This window comes from Mauremys reevesii, linkage group 6, assembly GCF_016161935.1.
Source record: "Mauremys reevesii isolate NIE-2019 linkage group 6, ASM1616193v1, whole genome shotgun sequence".
Taxonomy (NCBI): Eukaryota; Metazoa; Chordata; order Testudines; family Geoemydidae; genus Mauremys; species Mauremys reevesii.
Genome location: NC_052628.1, coordinates 87,294,729 through 87,318,129, shown reverse-complemented (window position 1 = coordinate 87,318,129; position 23,401 = coordinate 87,294,729). Strand labels below are relative to the sequence as shown.

General features: G+C 38.6%; 2 protein-coding genes across 9 annotated transcripts in view; one reads left to right on the top strand and one right to left on the bottom strand.

The window, feature by feature from the left end:
- LOC120408000 (programmed cell death 1 ligand 1-like) overlaps nt 1–23,401 on the top strand; it is an 85,137-nt gene that overhangs the window by 2,121 nt on the left and 59,615 nt on the right. The window lies entirely within an intron of this gene.
- PLGRKT (plasminogen receptor with a C-terminal lysine) overlaps nt 4,019–23,401 on the bottom strand; it is a 43,970-nt gene continuing 24,587 nt past the window's right edge. For both annotated transcript variants that reach the window (XM_039544456.1, XM_039544458.1), the window contains exons 3-5: nt 9,332–9,462; nt 6,735–6,844; nt 4,019–4,250 (exon numbers count right to left, since the gene is read on the bottom strand). In XM_039544456.1, the coding sequence (XP_039400390.1) occupies nt 4,129–4,250; nt 6,735–6,844; nt 9,332–9,462 (363 nt within the window). In that variant the 3' untranslated portion in view covers nt 4,019–4,128. The remainder of the gene's footprint in view (nt 4,251–6,734; nt 6,845–9,331; nt 9,463–23,401) is intronic.

Below are 23,401 nucleotides of genomic sequence, written 5' to 3'. Positions count from 1 at the left end.
TGTATTGGCTCCTGGCACTTGTAATCATTGAGCAGTTGTGCCTTTTCCCAATAGCATGTCACTGATGAGAGATCAGAAAGTATTAGGTAAGGTGAATATGGCCTTATAATTTATTTGCACAAACTCACACACAGAAAAGGTTTGTTAAACTGCTTAAGAGAACTATCCATCCACACCTATCTTTAAAAATTAGGAAATGTCCAGTTTAGATCCTTCTTTAACTACTAACATTAATTTATCATTTTCAATCACAGACTGTACCCTATATACTCCAAAATTGTACAGAGCAGCACCCAATCAGAATACAAAACCTCAGTTCTTTCTGACCTCAGCAACATTAACATATCTGTTAGACATCTATGCATTGGGGAATTACATTATATTTTCCCCATAGGAAAGCATGTCAGACGTAATAAGAAGAAGGGGGGGGGGCAGAAGTGATATGAGGTAGATTTGACAAAATAAAAATGTTCCGTATTTCGCTGGTTAGTGTAGTGAGATAAGAAGAAAAAATTAACATAATGCCACTGGGCAACAAGCAATAGCATGGGTAACAGTTAGGAAAAGGTCCTGCTCACTTCCATTCACATCCTGCTCTCTCTGCCTCGTAACTGTAATTGTAAATGCCTCTGCATTGTATTCTATCTATATAGGGTTTGTTTGTTTTTGCAGGCTCAATAATAAAAATAATGTACAGTTGTCTCTATTCTTTATTGGTCCTAAACAGAATAGAAACACAAATAAGGTGCTTTGAACATTCTTTCCAGGGGTACATCAATTCATCAAATTTACCTAGTTTTACAACAAGCTACATAAAAAGCACTAGCAAATTCAGTACAAACTAAAATTTCATGCAATGACTTATTCATACTGCTCTATATCCTATACACTGAAATGTCAGTATAATAATTATAAAATAAATCAACTAGAATATGAATATATGATAAAAAAGTGAGAAAGCAAGCAATTTTTCAGTCAGTGTGCTGTGACACTTTTTGTATTTTTATGTCTGATTTTGTAAGCAAGTAGTTTTTAAGTGAGGTGAAATTTGCGGTTACACAAGACAAATCAGACTCCTGAAAGGGGTACAGTTGTCTGGAAAGGTTGAGAGCCGTTGCACTAGATGATGTGATGATTAATATGTTCCTATTTGAATGTAACAATGGTGTGATATCTATAAGCATTTCTAAAATTCCCACTACCTCAGACTTAAGTGCCACTACAAGATTATGAATGATACATTTTGGCCAAAATAGGCCTGAAATCTTCAGAGTGCTGCTAGAGTTTTCTACCACTTCATTGTTTGGGGGGTGTGCCTTCATACAGAGATGAGTTTTGCAGGATGTCCTATGCATGGATCAAGTTGGGCTCAGCCTGATCTCTGCTAGTAAGGAGTTTTGTAGCTTTGGGCATTACTGAAAGTTCTGTCCTCTACCTCTTGCCCAGTTGATCTCTCTGTGTGATGCTAAATCTGACCTATACAGCATTTACACTGCATTTTAGAATCTCAGAAAGGGTTGTTCAAGCCATACTCCAGAAGGTGACACGTTGATATCCATGGAGGGAATAAAAAATTCTCATGACTCTTGAATGTATGGCTTATACCGTGGTTCTTATAATCTAGGAGTACAGCCTCCTATTTCCCTCTTCTGTAGTCACAGGTTTCTATTTCAAAATATCTGATTCCAGGCACATTGTGTGCATGCGTAGGCCTCAGTGGAATACAATAGGGACCATCACTTGAAGAAGAAATACCACTTATTTAAAGATGCACAGAGAAACAGGACAAAATAATTGAAAATAAAAAACATCTTCCATCTCCACCCAACGCCTTGTGTTCTACACCCACCTGTCACATCTTACGTCCATTAATACTGTAAGCTCACTGGGGCAAGAATGGTCTTATTTTGTTTCTACAGTATGCAGCATACAGGGGTTCCAATCCTGGTTGCGGTCTGGGTGCAAGTGCAATACAAATAATTAGTAATCATAAAGGGGGAGGCAAGCCCAATGAGTTTGGGTATGTTTGTTTAGGAGGTCCAGAACCTTCCATCTAAACATTTAAAAACACTTTATAAATATTGATTCTCAGAGCACCTCTGTGAGCTGTAGTTATAGTAAGAATTATCATCCCCATTTTACAAATGGGAAAACAGAGATAGAGATAATTAATCCAAGGTCGCACATCAAGTACCTAGTTGCCATGACTATGCGCCTTCTCTAAACCCTAGCCCATGCTCCCAAAGAGCATTGTCAGAACTAGAGTTGTGAGGATGGGGTAAGGAGTTATGGGGCAGGTCTGAACCAGTCAGGAGATATTTAGAGCAGATAGTACTGTGGATCAGAACCAGGGTGCATTGGAAGAATTGAGTTTCTTGATGAGGGCAAGAAAGACACATCATGCACAGAATATCTGGCGATGTTTTGGTAGAGTTTTAACTTTTTTATTATGGACTTACCTCCCACTTTCCCATGAAGAGTGGCCAACTGCGTGACACTGATTCAGGAAGGATGGCTATCAGACATCACAGGAGAGAAAAATCAACAGGGTTAGGATGGTAGTTCTAGTCTCAGGTTAGGTCAGGCCCCAGACAAGTATTTTCCCTCTCCCTCAAGTTGATCGCCTCACTGTCTAACAAACAAACAAAAATCAGTCTATGATATGTTGGAGGCAGTCCTGCAGTTAAGACCATTTGAGTTTCAAAGTGAGAAGAGCAGCGTATTTTTGATACTGGCTTTTATTTGAGGGGAGGGGGAGTAAAAAGTGATGTCAGTTACAGTGTAAACTATATTGTAGACCCCTTTTAGTCCCTCTCACATGCATCCCTGTGGGGCTGGACCATGCTACCTTCACCCCTCTCTGGGCAGCATCATGCAGTTGAACCCCTCAGACTGAATCTCTGAAGGACATACTCCAACCATGTTAATGTGACAGGCCAAAATAATTTTGGCACCTGTAAGTTACTGTCGCAAGCTCCTGAAGGGGCTAAGTTTGCTGTGTCACAGAAACAGCATCTTCAAAACAAACCATCATTCACCCATATGTATAAAGCACATAGAGCAAAATGTAAAAACAGTAAGGGTCTCTATGCATATTTCTCCATAGCTAACTCTTAGAATTTCCTTGCAAGCTTTGGTATGTTTCATCTGGCCCAGTTACCTCCATCTCTGGATTTGGACAAGCAGACTGTCCTTCTCGCAGCATTCTTTCTTTCTGTGTCTCCCCTTCTATGCCTGTCAACACACACTGATGTTCCCTGGGCAGTCATGCTTGGAACTCCCAACCCCACCTCCTTTTTCTAGGCTCGGGGTCCTGTATCAGTTTAGTATCTTCCTTGGAAGATGCAGATTAGCCTACCCATGCTAGCTTGTGGGTAACAATAGCAGTGAAGACAGCACAGCATAGGCTTCAGAGCAGGGTAGTGACCAGGGACCATGCAGAGCTTGTACTAACCATGCTGAAACCTTTGCTGTGCTGTCTTCACTGCTATTGCTACCCACAGTAGCTGGATTCAAGCTAGCTGCACAGCTTTTGCTGTGTTGACATATCCACTGTTAACTAGTGATACCTGTATTTCTGAACTTGATAAAAGTTTTTATTCTAAAATTTGAAGCAAATCTGGCAAACTTGGATGCCTATAATTCAGCAGCTAGAAAGAGTGGCCTGATTTACAGTTCCCATTGATGTTAGTTTGAGCTGTTGGTGCTCTAGCATGCCTGAAAACTTAGTCCATGTTTAATATAGATACCTAAATACAGTTATAGGCACTTAAATTTGAAAAAACATGTCGCTATAGTCGATAGGCCAGATCCTTAACCCCTGGTTATAGAGGAAAGAGGTATTTTCAAACTAAGTAATAATGAAGTTAGAATTGAAGAGCAGGAATTCATGATGTTTCATGCTAGGGGATAAACAAGAACTACTGAAATTAAAATATTTGCAGTAAATACATAAAATATTAAAAAGAAAAAACACTGCCTTGAAAAAAAAACCAATTTTTAAAAGAAATTCATTTTATTTTAAAAATATTATGTTCTCAAAACAAATAATTTGACATATTTTAAGTCAGCAACATGATTACAAACAAATAATGTTGTGCTTTGAAGTACTGAGTGGTTACAGTCTTCTTATTTTTCTATAAAGAACTTGCTCTGAGCTCTTCTGGCTTTTTCAAGACTTTCAAAAGTGAGGGCTCCTTTTGGCATTTCTAGCAAGGTGTTCTCTGTGTCAAGTATGTTCTCTGCTTCACCTTAAAAAAAAAAAAGAGACATGCATCTTCGCACTTTAATAAGAACAAAAAAAGTTTTCAGAGAAATTGTATATATTTTGTTTGAAGGCTTGAATAACTGAAGAATATTAGATATTTACTCAAATAATTATAACTGAGGCTCGTAGTACCACTTATTTTTAAGACTGTCCAACACTTTTCATTATAAGACCCTGTTTTCAGTTATTTAGAATTTTGCCAAACGTTTGGGCTGAAATTTTCCATGCCATGTGTCTGCCTTAGGCTAAATTTGTTTGGAAAAATTTCATTCATTTCCAAGAACAAGGCTAAGGAAAAATGCTTTTTTGCCCATGTTAAAAAGTTCTGGCAACCTTTTCTTTGAGAAGCTTTAGTGCTCCCATGTTTTGGAGTAAAGACATGAAATTTAACAGATGTCCTTTGTGTCAGGGATATGCTTTTCCCATTCCCAATAAAATCCTCCCAAATTTGGCCAAATTATAAGCCTTTGAAAAACAGCAGTTGCACATGTTCAACAGAGACATGCTAGTTTCTCAGCTAAATTTCTTTATGATTCTGTCCATATTGAACATGCTCCATCCCAGGACTGAGTAGGACTTTCCCTGCAAGTATGGCTCTGTTCCACTGTGGTCCAGGCTCCAAAACAGAGAACAGGGATACTGTCTCTCTTGTACTCTCATCAGTTGACTCCCACCCCATCCCGACAGGCCAGGCTGAGTGGAGGAGTAAGCTGCTTGATCTGAATACAGGGAGACAAGGGCCAGACCTGTAGCGGGGAGTAAATTGGAAAATGGAACCGGGGAGGGGAGGCACAGATCTAACTGCCGGCTGACGGCAGGGAGTGGGGAGTGAAACAGGGAGCCAATACATCACTGGGGGTAGACTGGGATGAAATAAAGAGTTGGTGGCGGGGGAGCAGGACTGGCTGGCAAGGAGACAGACAAGAAGAGGAGTGAGAGAGCAGGGGATAAAAACTGGTAGCAGAAGATAGGGGGATGAAGATTGGGAACCAATACAAGGAGGAGCAGACTGGGATAGGATGAGGAGCTAGTGGGGGGACAGACTGGCTGCGCTCTAGGGCAATTCCACATAAAGGATGATAACCTAACACTGCTTACATTTACTCAGTTAGCTCAAGTGACAGATGTCTGTGCAGTAGGTCTAAAGGTTCCAATCGGGCTGATGACCCATGTGGGTGTCAATGATACCACATGATGGAATTTCTGTTTTCAGTTTGCTTTTTTAAAAATCTAGGAAGTTACACACAAAATACTATGTAAAAAGAACATTAAGATTGCAAACTCAAGTGCTCAAAAGTTAAAAAAAAAATGCTAGAATTAAGGAACCTTAATTCAGTTACCATGTGCCTAATACAGTCTTTAATTACACCACCATACTATTTTTTCCCACAGACCAGTGCCTCATTCAGTGCACAAGATGGACAATGCTCAATTAGTGAGAAGCTATTTAATATTTTGTTTATCCTCATTGTTCAATGTGTGGCCTTAGGCCTTATTTACTGCACATTATTTACTGTTCTAAAGACAAAACTATTGATTCTGTGTTGATGATCATGTATGACTGTCATAATTAATATGTACAAGGGGGCCAAATTAAGGTTGAATAGGCAATTTTAATTCTGTTTTTTTCCTAACTTTTGAGTGCTTGACTGTGGAACTTTAACAATGTCCTTTTAATGTAGTTTTGTGTGCAATTACATATATGCTCAATGCTGTATAAAATTTGAAAATAAATCTTATAGCTGAGTATTTTGTATTTTATATTTTCCATTAGAGCTTATTGCACCTGCCTCATATCTGTGCTTAACAGAAAGTTATCTGGACTGATCATTACATTGATTCAAGGGCTGCATATTCTAAGGACAAGCCATATTCTGAATCCAGGTCTAAATATACACTAATAGCTCCTCATTGACCTTTTTCTATAGTGTAGAAAAAGTGACAAACCATATGCAATGTTACTTTCAATTTGTTACTTTTGACAGGCTCTATCATCAGGTATTTCTCTAGGTTGCACATGATTAAGACTAACTTACTGGGGAAGTGCACCAGTAAATTTCACTTACATTCATACTGTTTTATTACATTTCAAAACAGAAACTGGAGAGAAGTAACTAAACCTGTCACTTCTAAAATTGTTCCTATTAGTCGATTTGTATTTACAGTCCAATTAAATATTATTAATTTTTCTCTTGATTTTCTCAAATTTTGTATTTACTTAAGACAACGTGAATTGGCAGCGAAGGCTATTAGGATGGAATACTCTCTGCTGGGAAAGCTTAGACAGAAGGAAACAATTCTGACTTTAAGGGAGACAGAAATGAGAGGGAAGTAATGAGTTTAGGCACTTGACCGTAAGACAAAAGGAATTGCAAAAGGGACTGGCATGGCACCTTGTGGTCAAGAACAAGGTAGTCCAAAGGGTGCTAGGCTTGGTTACAAGTCTCAACAACTTCCATATACATACCCTTCATCCTTTGCAAAAGTGTTCCATAGCCCATATCATAATGGTAGGCAAGTATAAAGCTTAAGGGAACCATTGGAAGGAACAGTCCTGGTTTCTTGTTTTTTATTGCTCTGTTCATAAAAAAAAGGGAGGAGGGAGTAGAAAACTTACAATAAGTTTTGTAAGATCAGCAGCGGCCTAAAAGCTTCACTAATCACACAGAAGGTATTTAGCTACTCTAGAGACAGAGCCAAATATGTTTCAGAAGACTATTAACCTGTTTTATGCACATTTTAAGGAACATTTATTTAACAAACAAACAAACCAAACATTGAAATGAAAGACATTTCTTGTGCTCCAGAAAAGTTTAAAGTGCTACTAACTACTGGTTCAGCATGCGTGTGTTTCGGAACAAAAAGAGTCTGATGTTCACAATACATGCAATTTATTACAAACCAAAATGCATATATTATTTTGTTTTATAGTAGTATGTACATAATCGTTACAGGGCTAGCTGCATCTCTGATCCCTTTTCTGGTCTCTTGAGGGCTCCCCCTCAGGCCTTAACCTCTCTCAGGGTGGAATCCCATGATTCTCCCACTCATTGACTGGGTTCTGGGCCTTCAGTACTCTGTGTATTGACTGTGCTTACCCAGCAGGTCTGACTAGATAGAGGTACCTGAAGTTCTTCCCTTCAATAGCGTGTGACCAGTGGTGAAGAAAGTGACCCAAAACAGCCTCCTTAAATCAAAGTATTGTTTAATCTGAACAGTATGAACAAAGCATGACATAAGAGGTTTATCCTACCCCAGACTCCTAACCTCTGAAGTGTGGATTTACCTTAGCTCTCAAAAACCTGTGCGTCTCCCCCTTCTTGAGGTGGCGTGAGTCTTAATCCCTACTGGCTACCTTGAACTTCCCTCCCCACAGGGACAGAGTCACTCCTGGGAAAACCTGTCTGGCAGGCCTAGCAGGAGGTCAAGCAGAGCATCAAAATGAATTACTCTTGTTTTGTCTCAAGTGTACGCTGGAAAGTGTACATATGGTTCCACTTCCTTCTCATTTCCTGACAATCCCACTATTGAATTAACTCAATATATGCATACAGTAGACATCACAACAGCATGTCAAGATAAAGTAAACCCCCTTACACATAAAACCTATAGAAATATAGCATTCACAAATTAGACAGCTCCAGATCCACCACACATGTAGAATATAAGACACACATAGGTATACATTAAATGTATACCTTACACACAGTCATTTCCTATGAACTTTAGAGTTTTTTGAGAATGTATATACATTGTTCAGAGACTTATATTTTTCAGTCATCCAGAGAACCTAGGTAGGGCTGTTTGGCAAGATAGTTATCTTATTAAGTCATAGTACAGGAAAGAAAGTGGCACAAACTTTGTAGGCAATTATTTTATGCTGAATTTGACAGAGGAGCTTACCTATAGAGTCAAGTGCAAAATACCAACATGAACAGAAATACGTCCATTTTACAAAGTCACTTTTGAGTTTAGAAATGAAAAAATGTTAGTCACCAGGAAGAAAAAAAAAAGTTCTGTCTAATGAGCAATAAAGATTCTGCAATCAGGCTTGAGATGATGCTTTTGATGACAGAGGAGGTAAAACAGTACAGGAAGGGAGAGTGATATAGAATTAGTACAAAAGCTGTTAATCAGCAGTCCTAAATTCTAACTTAGTTCTGACACCAATTCTTGATGTAACCTTGGGCACAGTATAACCTTTATGTCTCAATCTCCCCTTATGTAAAATGGGAATATTGTTACTTACCACCCATTTCATAGGACAGCTGTGAGGGATAAGTCTGTTCAGCACTTTGAATACGTAAAGAACTATATAAAATGTTAAATTTTATAAGAATACGGCTATCTCCTCTGCAGATATATTTGCCCTTCAGTATTAACAGTAAAAATACCAAACAACTTGATTTGGTCACTAAAGCAAGCAGATATGATATACAGGGAGCTGAAAGATTGATTAAGGAAATGCCATTTCTACTTCTCTGATCAGAAACACACACTTCAAAATAATTACTTAAGAATAGGCTTGGAAGGATTAGATTTTTTAAAATCAGTAAATGTCCGTACTTATCGTACACAGAAAAATTGAGAAAAAAATAAATGTCATCAATAAGTAATTGAAATTTACAGCCAAGCAAAGTAAGAAAAATGCTGTTTGAGAATTTAGAGTTTGATTTAAGGATATTTACTTTGTTACATATTTTGGCACGTGATGTTGACAATTTGTGTTTTAACTGATACAAAGCTTTAACTCTTTGAATCTCAATGACTACTGACATTAAATAATTACTAGCTGACCTCCCCTATAATTCCCCACAATTGTGAAAATTTAAATAGATAAAAATAGGAAAAAAGATACTTAAAACAAAACACACTGATATTGGTAGAAATTTATATATATAAAAATCAAAAGCCTACTGCCAAGGCTACTGCCAACCCTACTTAAGAGCAGGCAACAGAAAGACAATGGCCACTGAGGAATTACTACAGGCGACAGACAAAGACCACTGAGGAATTACTACAACTAATTTACTTGAATGTTCTAGTACATAACAAACTTCATACCCAGCAGTTAGACCTACAGCAGCAAGTCCAAAAAATACTCCAAAATATTTGAGGAATTCCCTTGTCCAAGCAATCTGCATAGCCATCTGTCTCTCTCGCATTTGACTCTGCATCAGTAGCTGTCTTTCCAGCTGAGGGTAAGTGAAAAAGAAAAGGAAAAATTAGATAAAACAAAGTAATTCATAATCTGAAAGTTTGAGCAGATCTTTCAATCAATCAACACAAAATTCTAGTGAGAAGTTTTTGGTCTTCATCTCTTTCCAGGCAATTATTAACACTATTATGTTGAGATAAGTCTTCTCTAATAATTCATATTGTTAGAACAGTTTATAACAGTATTCCTACGATAAAGGATTTTCTAGATTAGCAAATATCAGAAGAAAGCATTCCCCCCGTCACCGTGCCTTTGCAGGTCACAACTGAGACTACCAAATTCAGGACAAACTGCTGAGAAATAGGGCAGATACACCTGAAAACTGATTGTTATTCTCCCTTAAGATATACCAAACCAGCAACAAAAGTAAACTTCTGTTTCACCACACTGGCTAATAAGAAGTCAGAACAGCAGTTTCCTTAGTCATTCCAGTCCTTGTATCACCACCAAAAACACTAGACTTTAAGATGAGTGGTTCTTTACAACCAAGTTCATCAAATGAAAGGTTCTTCTGATCCCACACACCCAGGTCAATGTATCACTCACATCTTCCCCAATAATCACACTGTTGCCAATCCTTTAGTATCTAAAAATCTAAAGGTTTATTTATAAAGAGAAAGAAAGGTGAGAGCTAAAATTGGTTAAAGGAATCAAATACATACAACAATTGTAAAGTTCTTGGTTCACGTTTGTAGCAGTGCTGGAATAAACTGCTGGCTTAAGTCAAGTCTCTGGTTGCTTCCAAATCATTGGAAGGTCCTCAGTCCCTTGCTTAGAATGCTTCCATTAGTATAAGTCCATAGTCCAGATGTTGGAGCAGGAAAGAGGCAAAAATTAAGATGTTTCCATGGCCTTTTATGGCTTTTACCAAGTGGAGGGAAACCTGATGTTTCAGACAAAGGCCTCAGCTCAGCTAGTTTAAAATCACAGGTAAAAGATGGAGTTTGGAGTCACATGAGCAAGTCACAGGTCCATGCATGACTTCGCTTAGTCATAGCAGGAAACTCCATTAAGAGTACATAGGCTCCTTCCATTATGAGTTAAGTGTTCTTTAATGGGCCATTGTATTCAAATGCACCTCTACCCCGATATACCGCTGTCCTCGTGAGCCAAAAAAAATCTTACCGCGGTATAGGTGAAACCACGTTATATCGAACTTGCTTTGATCCACTGGTGCGCGCAGCCCCCCCCCCCCCCCCCAGCGCTGCTTTACCGCGTTATATCCAAATTCGTGTTATATCAGGTCGCGTTATATCAGGGCAGAGGTGTAGTTCCTTCACAATGTGCTGGCTAAACACCTTGTTGGTGCTACCCAGAAGCAAAAACCTTAGAAATAGGTTTCAGAGTGGTAGCTGTGTTAGGCTGTATCTGCAAAAAGAATGAGGAGTACTCGTGGCACCTTAGAGACTAAAATTTATTTGAGCATAAGCTTTCATGGGGTAAAACCCACTTCATTGGATGCATGCAGTGGAAAAATACAGTAGAAAGATATATATACACAGAGGACATGAAAAAAATGGGTGTTGCCATACTAACTATAACAAGAGTAATCACTTAAGGTGGGCTATTATCAGCTATTACCTGCGCTGAGGTAAAGGTATGCAGTATGTCCAGGAGCTTGTGATGGAAGTCCTGGACTTCTTCCGGAATTTGCAGGGTGTCATCAACCCACTTCATCAGGTCCTGGAATTGCTTAAAGTCATCAGCTAATGATGGCAGTGGTGGCATTACTGCCTCATCAGGTGACAACGATGAGATATTTGTAAGGTGGGGTAACTTCCTTGTCTACGCTTGCCCTTCAAAGATCTCTTTGGGCTCAGAGTGGGGAGGAGAGATACATGGTATTGGGGAACAAGATCTTCCGTGTTCCCTGTGGGATGTAATTGACGCCACTCAAAATTGCTGGAAGAACATTGCCCATAGATCCCAGTAAGGCCAATGAGTGAGACAATATGGCATGCGGGGGAGGAGGGAGATATCGAGTGCTAGTCATCCCAAATGTTGCCAGGCAGGGGTCCTGCCTTTGTTGCATCTGCAATGGGAAATAACGTCTCCTGGAATAAATGGAGAGCCTTGAATAGAAATTACAGAGTCTGAGTCAGAATGCTGCCCCACATATTGTATCAGAGGTGACAATCCCTCCTCCTGGATAGTAGAAGATAGAGAAAAGAGGTAGGTCTCTCGGAAACATGTCAGCAGTCGGTGACCCAGCTGACTTCTGTACCAAGAGGTGTCCAGAGGTTGCCAGGAGTGAAGATTAAGGTTCATTTGGTACCAAAAGGTCTTTCAGGTTCTGAAATTCCTGTGGTACCAGTAACACAATAGAACTCAGTACCAGCACCAATGATGTAGAAACTGTTGTGCAAGGCACTGATATCAGTACTGAATGGGTTGAGGATTCCATTGAAGCCAGTCTCTGGACAATAGTAGTCTTCAGTACCGAGCCCTTTACTGGTGAGGTATGGGACTTAGTTGGAAGTCTTAGTGTGCTTCACGGTACCTGAAGTACTCGGAGCCTCACTAGTACTCCTCTAGAGGCCTGAGATGTCTGGTGACTGGATATGAAGACCTGTTGCCTGCTCTTAAGACCTCTCTAGTCTGCTCCTCTTATCGTTTTCCTTATACTTTTCAGTGGGACACTCTCGCTATCAGCAGCACAGTTATTGGTACCTCACTCTGGGAGTATTGGAGATGGGGTTTCAATGCTGTCTTCATCTTGGAAGCTCTTGGTGACCATGATGTCGATGATGACAGGGTATTGACAGAAGAGGCGGGGGCCTCTGCTCTCAGGTCAGAGGCCAGTCTCAAAACTTGCTCCACCATTAAGAGGTAGTACTTTATTTCCCTGTTCTTCTGGGATCTTCCTTTAAAGGAAGAGCAGGTCTTACACCTGCTAGGAACGTGAGAGTCTCCCAAACAACAAATGTACTGGGAGTGCCTGTCACTAACAGAGATTGCTTCTTGACAAGACAGGCCAAGCCTAGGGCAATGGCTCTCAACCATTCCAGACTACTGTACCCCTTTCAGGCATCTGATTTGTCTTGCGTACCCCCAAGTTTCACCACACTTAAAAACTACTTGCTTAAAAATCAGATATAAAAATACGGAAGTGTCACAGCACACTATTACCGAAAAATTGCTTACTTTCTCATTTTTACCATATAATTATAAAATAAATCAATTAGAAATGTAAGTACAATATTTATATTCCACTTACATTTCTGTGTATAGTACTGTATATGGAGCAGTACAAACAAGTCATTGACTGTACGAAATTTTAGTTTGTACTGACTTTGCTAGTGATTTTTATGTAGCCTATTGTAAAACTAGGTAAATATCTAGATGAGTTGATGTACTCCCTGGAAGACCTCTGAGTACCCCCAGGGCTACAGGTACCCTTGGTTGAAAACCACTGGCCTAGGGAGCCTGGCAACCCTGACAGAAGAAAATTGCTCAAGCTTCTCAATAAGGGAAAAGAAAAAAAAAATGCGTGTGTGTGTAATTTTAAAGAACAAGGGGGGAAAACGCAAATTCCAACAACTATAAGGTACTAAATCTACTACTGCTGAGAACTAACTATAAAAACTAAAGCACTAATACAAGAGGGAACATGAACAGACATACAGTAAACTCCATCTCTGGCTGAAGATGGTTGAGAAGGAACTGAGAGTGGTTCTCCCATGCAGCCCTATATAGCCTCAGTACAGGGCACAAGGATGTGTAGGGTGCACGTGTGGACGGAATGAGCACTGCTAGCAAAAATCTCTGTGCAAAGGCACCAGAGTGCATGTGCACCTAAAGTTGAGCACCTGCAAGGACACTACTCGAAGAAGAATGACACCTTCTGGAGAGAGACAAAAAAGTATTAAGAACACAAAGAGTAAGTGTACAGAATGTTCCCTTGTTATGCATCTAGTATATTAGATGTACTATTTTTACCTATTGTCTAATGTGAGAATGTTTTTATACTTTTGTAATTGGTTTCCCACCCATTTAGTTATCTACATCACTATGAATGTAACTTAAACAGAACAATTTAAGTTAAATTGTTACTGGATTATTTCCTTCAGACTATGTTGATCTTGCCATCCTATTTATAAAACAGGTAAGATACCAGATGAGTAGAATTAATTTGTTAAACATAATAAGGGACAGATTTAATTATATTTAATTGTACATAGGAAAAGCTCCATTAAGTAGAGTCTCAGCAAATTGTTACATCTGGAGAGTAAAAGTCTGGAAAAAGAATAATTCTTATTGCAAATATCATCAACATCCACTAATTTTCCAGACAGCCATAATTTTCAGACCACTTTAATTTCAGAAGAGGTAATTATGTAGTGGCTCATAAACCACTTAATAAAATATCAGAATAATTAGATTTAATTTTGTCACTCATAAGACATTTGCAATCTGAGGTAAGCAGCAACATTGCTTGTTAATTAGCTCCATTGTGGACCCTAATATCAGAGGTTTGGCAAATTGTTGAGGGCTGAAATGACTAATAAATTATACATAAAATATCAATATAATTACCTCTATTTTCCTCTCAATTTAGTTATTTGTGCACAATACACACTGATGTGGAAAATATAGACGTACCTTTTTGTTTGCTTGAACAACAAATAATCTGTGCTCCTAAAATGCATAGTTCTATAAATGTAGTCTTTGATTTGGGGTGGTGGGAGAAGGGAAGAGGCTATGATGCATGAACATCTGCTGAAGGTGTCGGAAACAGAAGTTGGCTAAAAAGTAGTTATTGGAAAAGCAAGTACAATCTAATTTGCAGTCAGTCAGTCACAAGCAAGTGAATAAAAGATTGAAAAATTTAGTACAAAAAGTAAACCAGATAGGATATTAACACTATTTTTAAAGATAAAAGTTATACTTTGATGGCGCATTGTAATCCACGTACCAAAAGGAAGAAAACCAGTTACTGAATTACAGGCACAAAAGATCAGATGAACATATCTCTATAAATCTGCCATGTCAAGTTTCAGAAGCCCGGAGTTATTTTATGAGTTAACAAGTTATAAAACTATCATTTACTATACACTAAAACAGTGGTGCTAACCTTTCGAGACTATTGTGCCCCTTTCAGGAGTCTGATTTGTGTTGCATACCCCCAAGTTTCACTAAACTACAAAATCACACACAGAAAACACAAAAAAGTGTCACCGCACACTATTACTGACTTTCATTTTTACCATATAATTATAAAATAAATCAATTGGAATATAAATATTGTACTTACATATCAGTGTATAGTATACAAAGCAGTATAAACAAGTCATTGTCTGTATCAAATTTTAGTTTGTACTGACTTTGCTAGTGATTTTTATGTAGCCTGTTGTAAAACTAGGCAGATATCTAGATGAGTTGATGTACCCCCTGGGAGACCTCTGAGTACCCCTAGGGATACACCTACCTCTGGTTGAGAACCACTGAACTAAAACTTGGATTATACACTAAAAACAAAACCCCAGATTATGTAGTCATATTCTCCATACTCCTCTGTAACCTCTTAATACAACACTTTCCTTAGTGTATACTATTCAACTTACAGCAAATACTAACTACAGATGCTAACCCTACACAACTCTAGTAATTTTCTATGCAGATTTCCTGCCCCAAAATGCACATTTTTAATTCTTTGACTTTTGAACAGAGTACTCCTAAACAAAGATTTTATCATATGTGCCAGTGTTCCAGGCATGTATTAGGAATTCAGTTAAGTGTATTAATGTAGTTTTTAATATAGTGCTAATAGTTCTGAGATATCTCAAAAACAAAGGTACTTTTATCAGTTGCTATTTTGCAAGGAACCATACAATTTTAGAGAATCAGTGACAGAGATCATTAAATCCCAGGGTAATATGTACCCTCCAGTACCACTGGGCCTCTTTGGTACATCACATATTTATCTAAATGGAGGTTTCTCAAGAAGCTGCTCCCTGCCAAAAATGTGCATGTAGGCTATAATACTCAGTGTTATTTGTATTACTTAATTTGATTCAGCAGGATTTCACTGGAGCATCTAAATAAATTAAGAGGGCCAATTCCTGCAATCCTTGTTGGGCAAAGCTCCCAATGAGGACTGTGGAAATTCTGCCTGAGAAAAGACAACAAGATCTGGACTACAGGCAAGAAATTTTTCTTTATTCATATCATTCCTCCCAAAGGGACTGATCCAAAGGACACTGAAGTCATTGGAAAGACTCCCAGTGAACTGAATGGGTCTTAGATCAGGCCCTAATTCTGCTCCCACATTGACTTACAAAACAGAAGTTTACAAAAATAAAGAGGTTTGTATTACTTCTAATAAAGTAACCATGTAAATTCAAACCTGCTGTTAGCTTCTGTGAAAAGTATAGTCTTGTTCTTCCTTCCATGTAAAAGGGTTAAATTTCAATTTCCTTACAATTAGAGAATAGTCATTTGCACACATTGCCTTGGTTAGTTACAAGGAAGGACATTTTAATTCTCACTGATAAGAGATTTCATAAACAAGTATCTTATCAATGTAGCAAGAAATACAACTAAAATGTTCAGTGAAAGAACAGACACTCCACCTTGACATAAACTAAACCACAGCGTGAAACAGCATGAACAAAACCTAGTGACACTTGCCCAAATTCATCCCTGATGTAACTTCATTAACTTCAATGGCATTTACACCAGGGATTTATAATTTAGTCCATTATTTACACAAAAAATATTGTTGTTAAAAAATGCTTGATGACTGTTTTATTAGAAGATGTTTGAGCATTTATAGTCATGTTAAACAAAAACCTTTACAATCTTGTTACTAAGATTTGGACCCAGATTTCTGTAGCTCTATAATATGGTGTCTTTCTTTCAAAAAAGAACACACTCTCTCTTTTAAAGTATATAAAGTTAGCATGCATGCTCCACACTTTCTTCTTTGCACACAAAAAACAAACCAATATCTTTGACTGAGTATAACCTGATGACAAACCATTTAAATTCCAGAAATAATTATTATGCTTTTCTTATCATACATTAGATCCTGAAAATATTCATCCTCTGCACCCCTTTCACAAATCAAAATAGGTTATTTTAGTTATCATTTAGTATGGTTTCCTTATACAGAAACAGCAGGCATAAAACAGCAATATTACAGTAATCAGAAGGTGCTGCCTGATAGGAAAAACTCAGGGGGTGATTGAGGAAGAGATTCAGCAGCCCTAGAAACAAAATCTTTCAGGGCAAGGTTAAGGTGACTTTGACTGATTTCAGTCTCATCCTTAAGAGAGAAAACACAGACACAGCCCAAGCCACAGTTGTCCCAGGCAATGCAACTCCATCAGAAAGTCTCAAAAGATATTTTCAATTATTAATAAATACCATGTATCCTCTGTTTTATTTATAAGTGGATAAACTGAGGCACAGAGTGTTTCAATGACTTTCCCAACCAAGGTCACCCAGTGTCAGAGTCACTCCCACCCACAATCAGATGTACCCTCCCCCCTTAAAAAATTATGTTGATTTAGCCAAATTACAAAGCCTCAGAAACCACTGACAAGTATATTCATTTCCAAAACTTTTTTTTTTTAAACTTATTCAAAGGCTGAGGGGTTTTCAAGTGCTTCTCACTTTAAATTACTTCCCAGACTCACTGGAAAACAAGCTATTTGCCCACCCCCCTCTAACAAGGAGGACCCAAACAGAAGGATCTCAGCAGAGCAGCTGAGGCGCCCCCAAAGGGGAGATGACAAGTTTAAAAAACCCAGCCTCACTGAGGGGAAGCCAGCCATGAGGAGCCCAGCAGAGCCCATGGATATATTCAGACTCCAAAGAGAGTCCGCCACGCCTAGATCGTATTATGCAAGTGGAACTTGTTTCATGTGCAGAGCCTGGAAGAGTACCATCACCTTTGTATTTTCACTCTGATCCTAGTCTTGTGCTCAGCATTTCTGAAAGTTAGGCTTTAAGCTTTTTTGTGCCTCAGTTTACCCATCTGTAATACTGGGAGATCACCACCTACTTCAGAAGGATGTTGAAAGACTTAACTAATATTAAGTATGCTTGAAGACAGCACCCTCAGTTTTCATGGACTTCAATGGCAACGGAGGGCCCTTAGTGAAATATCCTGTTGAGGTCCACATACATGGTTAATAGAGGTTTAGTTTAAATTATATTTTTAAAGTGTTATTCATAGATTGGAGAGCCAGGAATGATGACGGTGGTCAGCTAGTCTGACTTCAATATACCTGGATCCAACATCAGTTCCATGTTGGAAAAGGCTTTGACTGTTAAGCACAACATATTTTTTAAAAGCAGATTTGAAATTAATATTCCATTTTCAGCTGCTAGTTTTAGTGATTTGTCTTAGTTTATTTTCTTTATACGTTCTACTGAAAAATGCCAGTCACAGAGGACAAAAACCCAAACTACTAAATATTCAGATTTTATTACAAGAGTGTGAGCCTTGCTGTGTTACGACTACTTGCAGCCAACTATCTTCTAAACTTTTTCCAAATTAAAAAAGCAAAACCAGGAGCAAGACTTTTAAAAGTGACCTGAGCACTGGTTTGCTTTACTGAAAACCATCACTTTTCAAGCATGGAACGATGCACAAAATAAGTAATTAAAAATAGGTAAAGTGCATATTTAAAACATGCATTCTATATTTTGTCTAGATTGACATCATTGGTCTGAGAGACTATTTCCTTAGCCAATTGACCCACAAATGCAAACATTATACAATACACAGCTTTATTTGTTTACTATCATTTCTAACTGCATACATTCAATTTCACGTTAAAATTATAGGTCCAAACCTGTAAACTCTTATTCATGTAGACCTATCAGCTTCAAAATGACTATCCATGTAAGTAAAAAGCTATAATCGGTAGCTGTCTATTAGCATTTAGAGATTATGTCCCATGAAAGAAATAGAATACTTTGAAGAAAGATCTATTGGGGGGGCGGGGAATTATCTTAACAGCAGTCATTACTACTTCTGCATGCAGTGTACAGTTTTTATATGCAGTTCTAACTTTTCCCATCATTCTCAGCCCTATCATGATTTTAGTAGTTTGAAGAGTTGACAAAGTTTCATCTTCTTTTATCTTGCATTTCTACCCTAAAAATGTACTTTATATTGGCATCATGGGGTTCCATTTTCATTTATTTCCATCTTAAATTTGCAAGTAAAGAGATGTTTTCTTTAACAGTCAGCTCTGCAAACTCACCCTAAGCTTTTCTTTCCACCTCTTGCATAACAATCAGGCCCTCTGTTGTACCTGTGTAGCTCCATGGTCTACAGATTATACCCTAAATTACATTTGTGTACCCTAAGTGAGTTTGCACAGGTGTAATTGAGGACTTCCCCTTCCATTTGTGACCATCTAATTTCTTCATGCTATTGTTTATGTAGAAGAGTAAAACAGAAACTTCCTACCTGTAAGAACAGTAGGACAATGGAACACAGTGCCTAGGGAGGTTGTGGAAGTTCCTCCACTGGAGGTTTTCAAAAGGAGACTGGACAGGTATCTGGCTTGGATGGTTTAAACACAACAAAACCTGCATCTTGACTAGAGGTTAGGCTAGATGACCCTTGCAATCCTTTCTAACCCTATGATTCTAGAGTTTATGGATTTTTAGTTGGTATAATGGTGATAAGTATTTTGGGATTCTTTGGAACCAATTATTCTACTTTTGATATTTATTTTACTTGTGTTTCCCCATGCCATTTACTCAGATTCTCTTAGCTGGAAAGAAGAGACAGCACCATATGACCAGCCTTGTGCAGGCCACCATTCATCCATGGACCACTAAACAAATCATATCCCCGATTTTATTTTTATATCTCCACAAAACTCCAAAACAGTCAAGCACTCAAAAGTTAGGAAATGCCAGAATGAAGGTTGCCTGTGCAACCTTCCTAGATGAAGATTGCCAGATGCTCTACACAGTTTTTGTACCAATCTAACTATATTGGTTTAGAAACAAGCTATGCTTTTGTAAGATTTTTATATCAGAAGAACTGATACAAACTGCGTCTGCATTAAGGGTTGCACTGATTTAATTATATGGATTTATAAACCACTATGGTTGGATCAATGCAAAAATTATGTGTAGACAAGCCTCAAGTAAATCAGCTCTTCAGCACAGACCTAAGAATGCTCTAGCTAAACTAATCACATTGGTCTTTGGATTCATGCAGCTGAGTTATACAAAAATGAAAAAGACCTTGGTAATACTCAACACCCATTGTTTAAACTCTATTTCACATTTCAGCCTTTACTGCTCTAATATACATGTGTATACTGTACTTATTTTCTAGTTATAGCACCACATAATATTCTCTAGGAGTTTTTAAGTAAATATTTTACACAACTATAAGGCAATAAAAGATCTCTTTCCTTGCCCGCCACTCCCACCCGCCCCCCCCTCAATTTACCCCTTTAGGGAAAGCCTGAACATACATTACTTTCAGGTCATGTTGCTTAGAAACTTTAGACCAATTTTCCTATAATACTGTTTTTTTACACACTAACTTCACTGAAATCAATGGAGTTACTCCTGGATTTACATCCATTTAAGTGAAACCAGAATCAGGCCCTCTGACTTTTGAAGCAAATGCTAGCGGAAAGGAAGAGCTGTCTATAGGCATAAAACTCTATGGATCAGCTATAAAAAAAACCAAAACACAACACCACCACCTTTGTAAACAGCTGAGTGCCTATACACAAATGTGCACATATGTAAAATTGGTACACTATTATCTTGAGATGTTCATACAAATAGGAGTAAGTTCTTATGTTGTTTTTGGAATGAAGAGAAGACATTTTTAAAAGTAGTACTAATAGCAATTAAAATTCAAACTTTGTAATACTCCCAAGGGACCTATTTAAAACGATTTTTCCACTTTAGTGTAAATATATTTATTAGTTACTTAATAGTCTGGATGAGAGAAACTCTAGGGATAGTCAAGCATTTGAAGCCTGGAACATGTAAACAGTTTACAGTAAAAGGAAATCAATTTGAAAAAAATGAAATGTGACAGATAGAGAAGGAAAAAAAGGCAGTCAGTGCCTGTGAACTGATAATGTTATTAATTAGGCAGGGGTAAATCATCCCTATCATTTCCATTGATTCTTCTTAAGACAGTCACAATGATGTCAAACCACAGAAGACATTATTTGAACCTGTATTTCATTGATTAAAATCTTGTGGGAGAACAGTCTCATCTGCAGTAATTTAATCAACTTTGACAACCTGTGAAGAATAAATAGCACTCTTGCTGACAAGTTGAGCACTAGTAGATAGGCTCGAAGTTACCAATAATTTAGATTATTTTGTTGTTTTCTGCTGTAGTGTTTGAAAATGTATTTGGTGAAGGAAAGACCACTTCTGCATTGGTCTGGTATTTAGCTTGCAGTGCTCTTTAGAGCGTCTAAGGGCAATGTTTAATCAAAAGAATTTGGGTCCTATGTTCCCCTCTTCTGTGATATGCGGTAGGGAGCAAAAAAGCAGAAAAAAGAAATATACAAAGGACCATTAGTGTACAGAAGAAGTGAGCAGCAGAGCCAAAGCAAAATGATGCATCCCCATCTCCCCTGAGCTTGTGGAAGTCCCTCTTGAGCACCATGTTGTTGCAGTTCTGCAGGTCAGAATGATATTTTGGGACAGAGGGAGAGAGTAGCCACACTATACCTTGTGGTATTTCTGCACGAAAAGACACTTCATGTGTTTCCCCAGAGGAATGGATAGGACACAGGCTTGGCTGAAAGGCAGCCAGTTAGTGGCAGCACAACTGCAGAGGAGTCATGTTTCTTGGGAGAGATGATGTGCAGTAGCAAGGAGGATACCCTGATCAAAAGGTGTTTAGGTGGTGAAAGGAGGTAGTCTCCTCTGGAAGGAATACAACTCCTCTTTTAATTTTCCGTTTCCTTCTTAAAAAAGAAACAATATCTTCACATTTCAAATTAATCATAATCTGTATATCCACCTCAAATTAATCTTTTGATTCTGTCCAAGGGTCAGTCCACTGCACTTGTTAGCCACAATTATCATGGTTGATGCAACCTTATAATAGTATTACTTAGCACTCATAGTACCTTCCACTTTCTAACCTAAACAAAATAATTTTCACTATTCCTTGAGTTATTCAGAAGTTAGGGCCTACGTCTTCAAAACAACTTATGCATGACTTGCTTGTATGCATGCAACCCCCGGTGCACACATGCAAGTTGGAATTTGCACATACACATCCTATGATGTTCATATGAACACCAATCTGTGCCCCTGGCTGGGATGATTTAGTTGGAGATTGGTCCTGCTTTGCGCAGGGGGTTGGACTAGATGACCTCCTGAGGTCCCTTCCAACACTGATATTCTATGATTCTACCCCTTCTTGCCCTGAGGCTTGTAAGGGATAGGCAGTGTATGATAACTTACAGCAGCCTTATGCTGCGCCAAGGGAATGCGCCTCCAGCCAACTACAGCTCCTGTACAGCTCCTATAGGCTGCCAGAATGATATATAGTGGTGGGAGCAAGGGACAGACTTTGTCCCTACATTTGAGGGTTCTCCCATCTCCTCTTTCTGGTACTGTTATTAGAGAACAGTAGCCACTACATAGTTCAGGTTGAAACTGAGTTTCTATTATAAGTCCAGTTTTAGTCCTCCTCTCAAATTCATACCTCTCTCCCCCAAAATTAGGCACTTTTTTTTTAAATCTCAAGACATTTTAAAATAAGAACTGAGAAGGAGTTCATGAATTCTGACACTCTAAGAATAGAGGTGTTCACCACCATTCAAGAAGTTAAACTTTTGCCACTTTGTAACACACACACACACACACAACCCCCCCCCTCAAAAAAAATAAAAAAAAATAAAAAACCCCTTATCCCTCAAAGACAGGACAAGTTGAGTTTACTGGATTCCCCTAGCTGATAGATAGCGTCCAGCACTAAAGTTTAGTTTATTAAAATACAATTTCAAACCTCAAAATTATTATTAGCAATGTTGCTACAAAACATTGGCTCCACTTAATTTGATACAGACACCAAATGACTAAGATGTTCACCCATACCCTAGCACTGAAGGATTTGGCCTGTAAGTTTTTTTTTTTTTTTAAAAAAAGGAAAAACAACAAGTCTCAAGGACATTTTCTTGCAGAGGTGTAGATCTCAATATGTAACCCAACTGCCATGGAAACTTGTCAATGAAAACAGAAGAATCTTTTCAACTAACAGATCACACACAAGGGCTGGCAACTAGCCTCCTTAAGCATAGTAGGGAGGACTCCTATTCCTTCACTAAGCTTTCTAGGAGGGTTGTTGCCATCACACACTCTTAAACCTCATTGGGGATTCTCTTCTGTACACCTCATGGGATCCACAGGTAGGGTGACCAGATGGTAAGGGGACAAGATTGGGACCGCCGCGGGGGGGGAGCATTTATTTTATTTTATTTTTTTAAAAAACACTCACCCGTCCGGATCTTCGGCAGCAATTTAGTGGAGAGTCCTTCAGTCGCTGACGGCCTTCGGCGGTGTTTCGGCAGCGGGTAATAAACCTTGCCGCCAAAGACAGAATCACCCGCTGCCAAAATGCCGCCAAAGACCGTCAGCGACTGACGGGTGAGTGGGGAAAAAAGGCCCGAAACAAAATATTGGGGCAAATGGCGTCCCGACCATACTTTGGTCGGGACGCAGGAAAAACTCCTAAAAATTGGGATGTCTGGTCACCCTATCCACAGGATTCCAGTGAACAGCCACCACCCAAACCACTGGCTCTCACCCAATCCCCACCCACAGCCCTCTGGAAGTTTTTAAAAAGAAAGCTCTGCCCTTTTCACACAGTGTTTACAAGATCTGCAGGACGAGAGGGACAGGAGAGAGCAAGGACAGCCTGGAAAAAATCCTGCATTTCAGAATTTTTC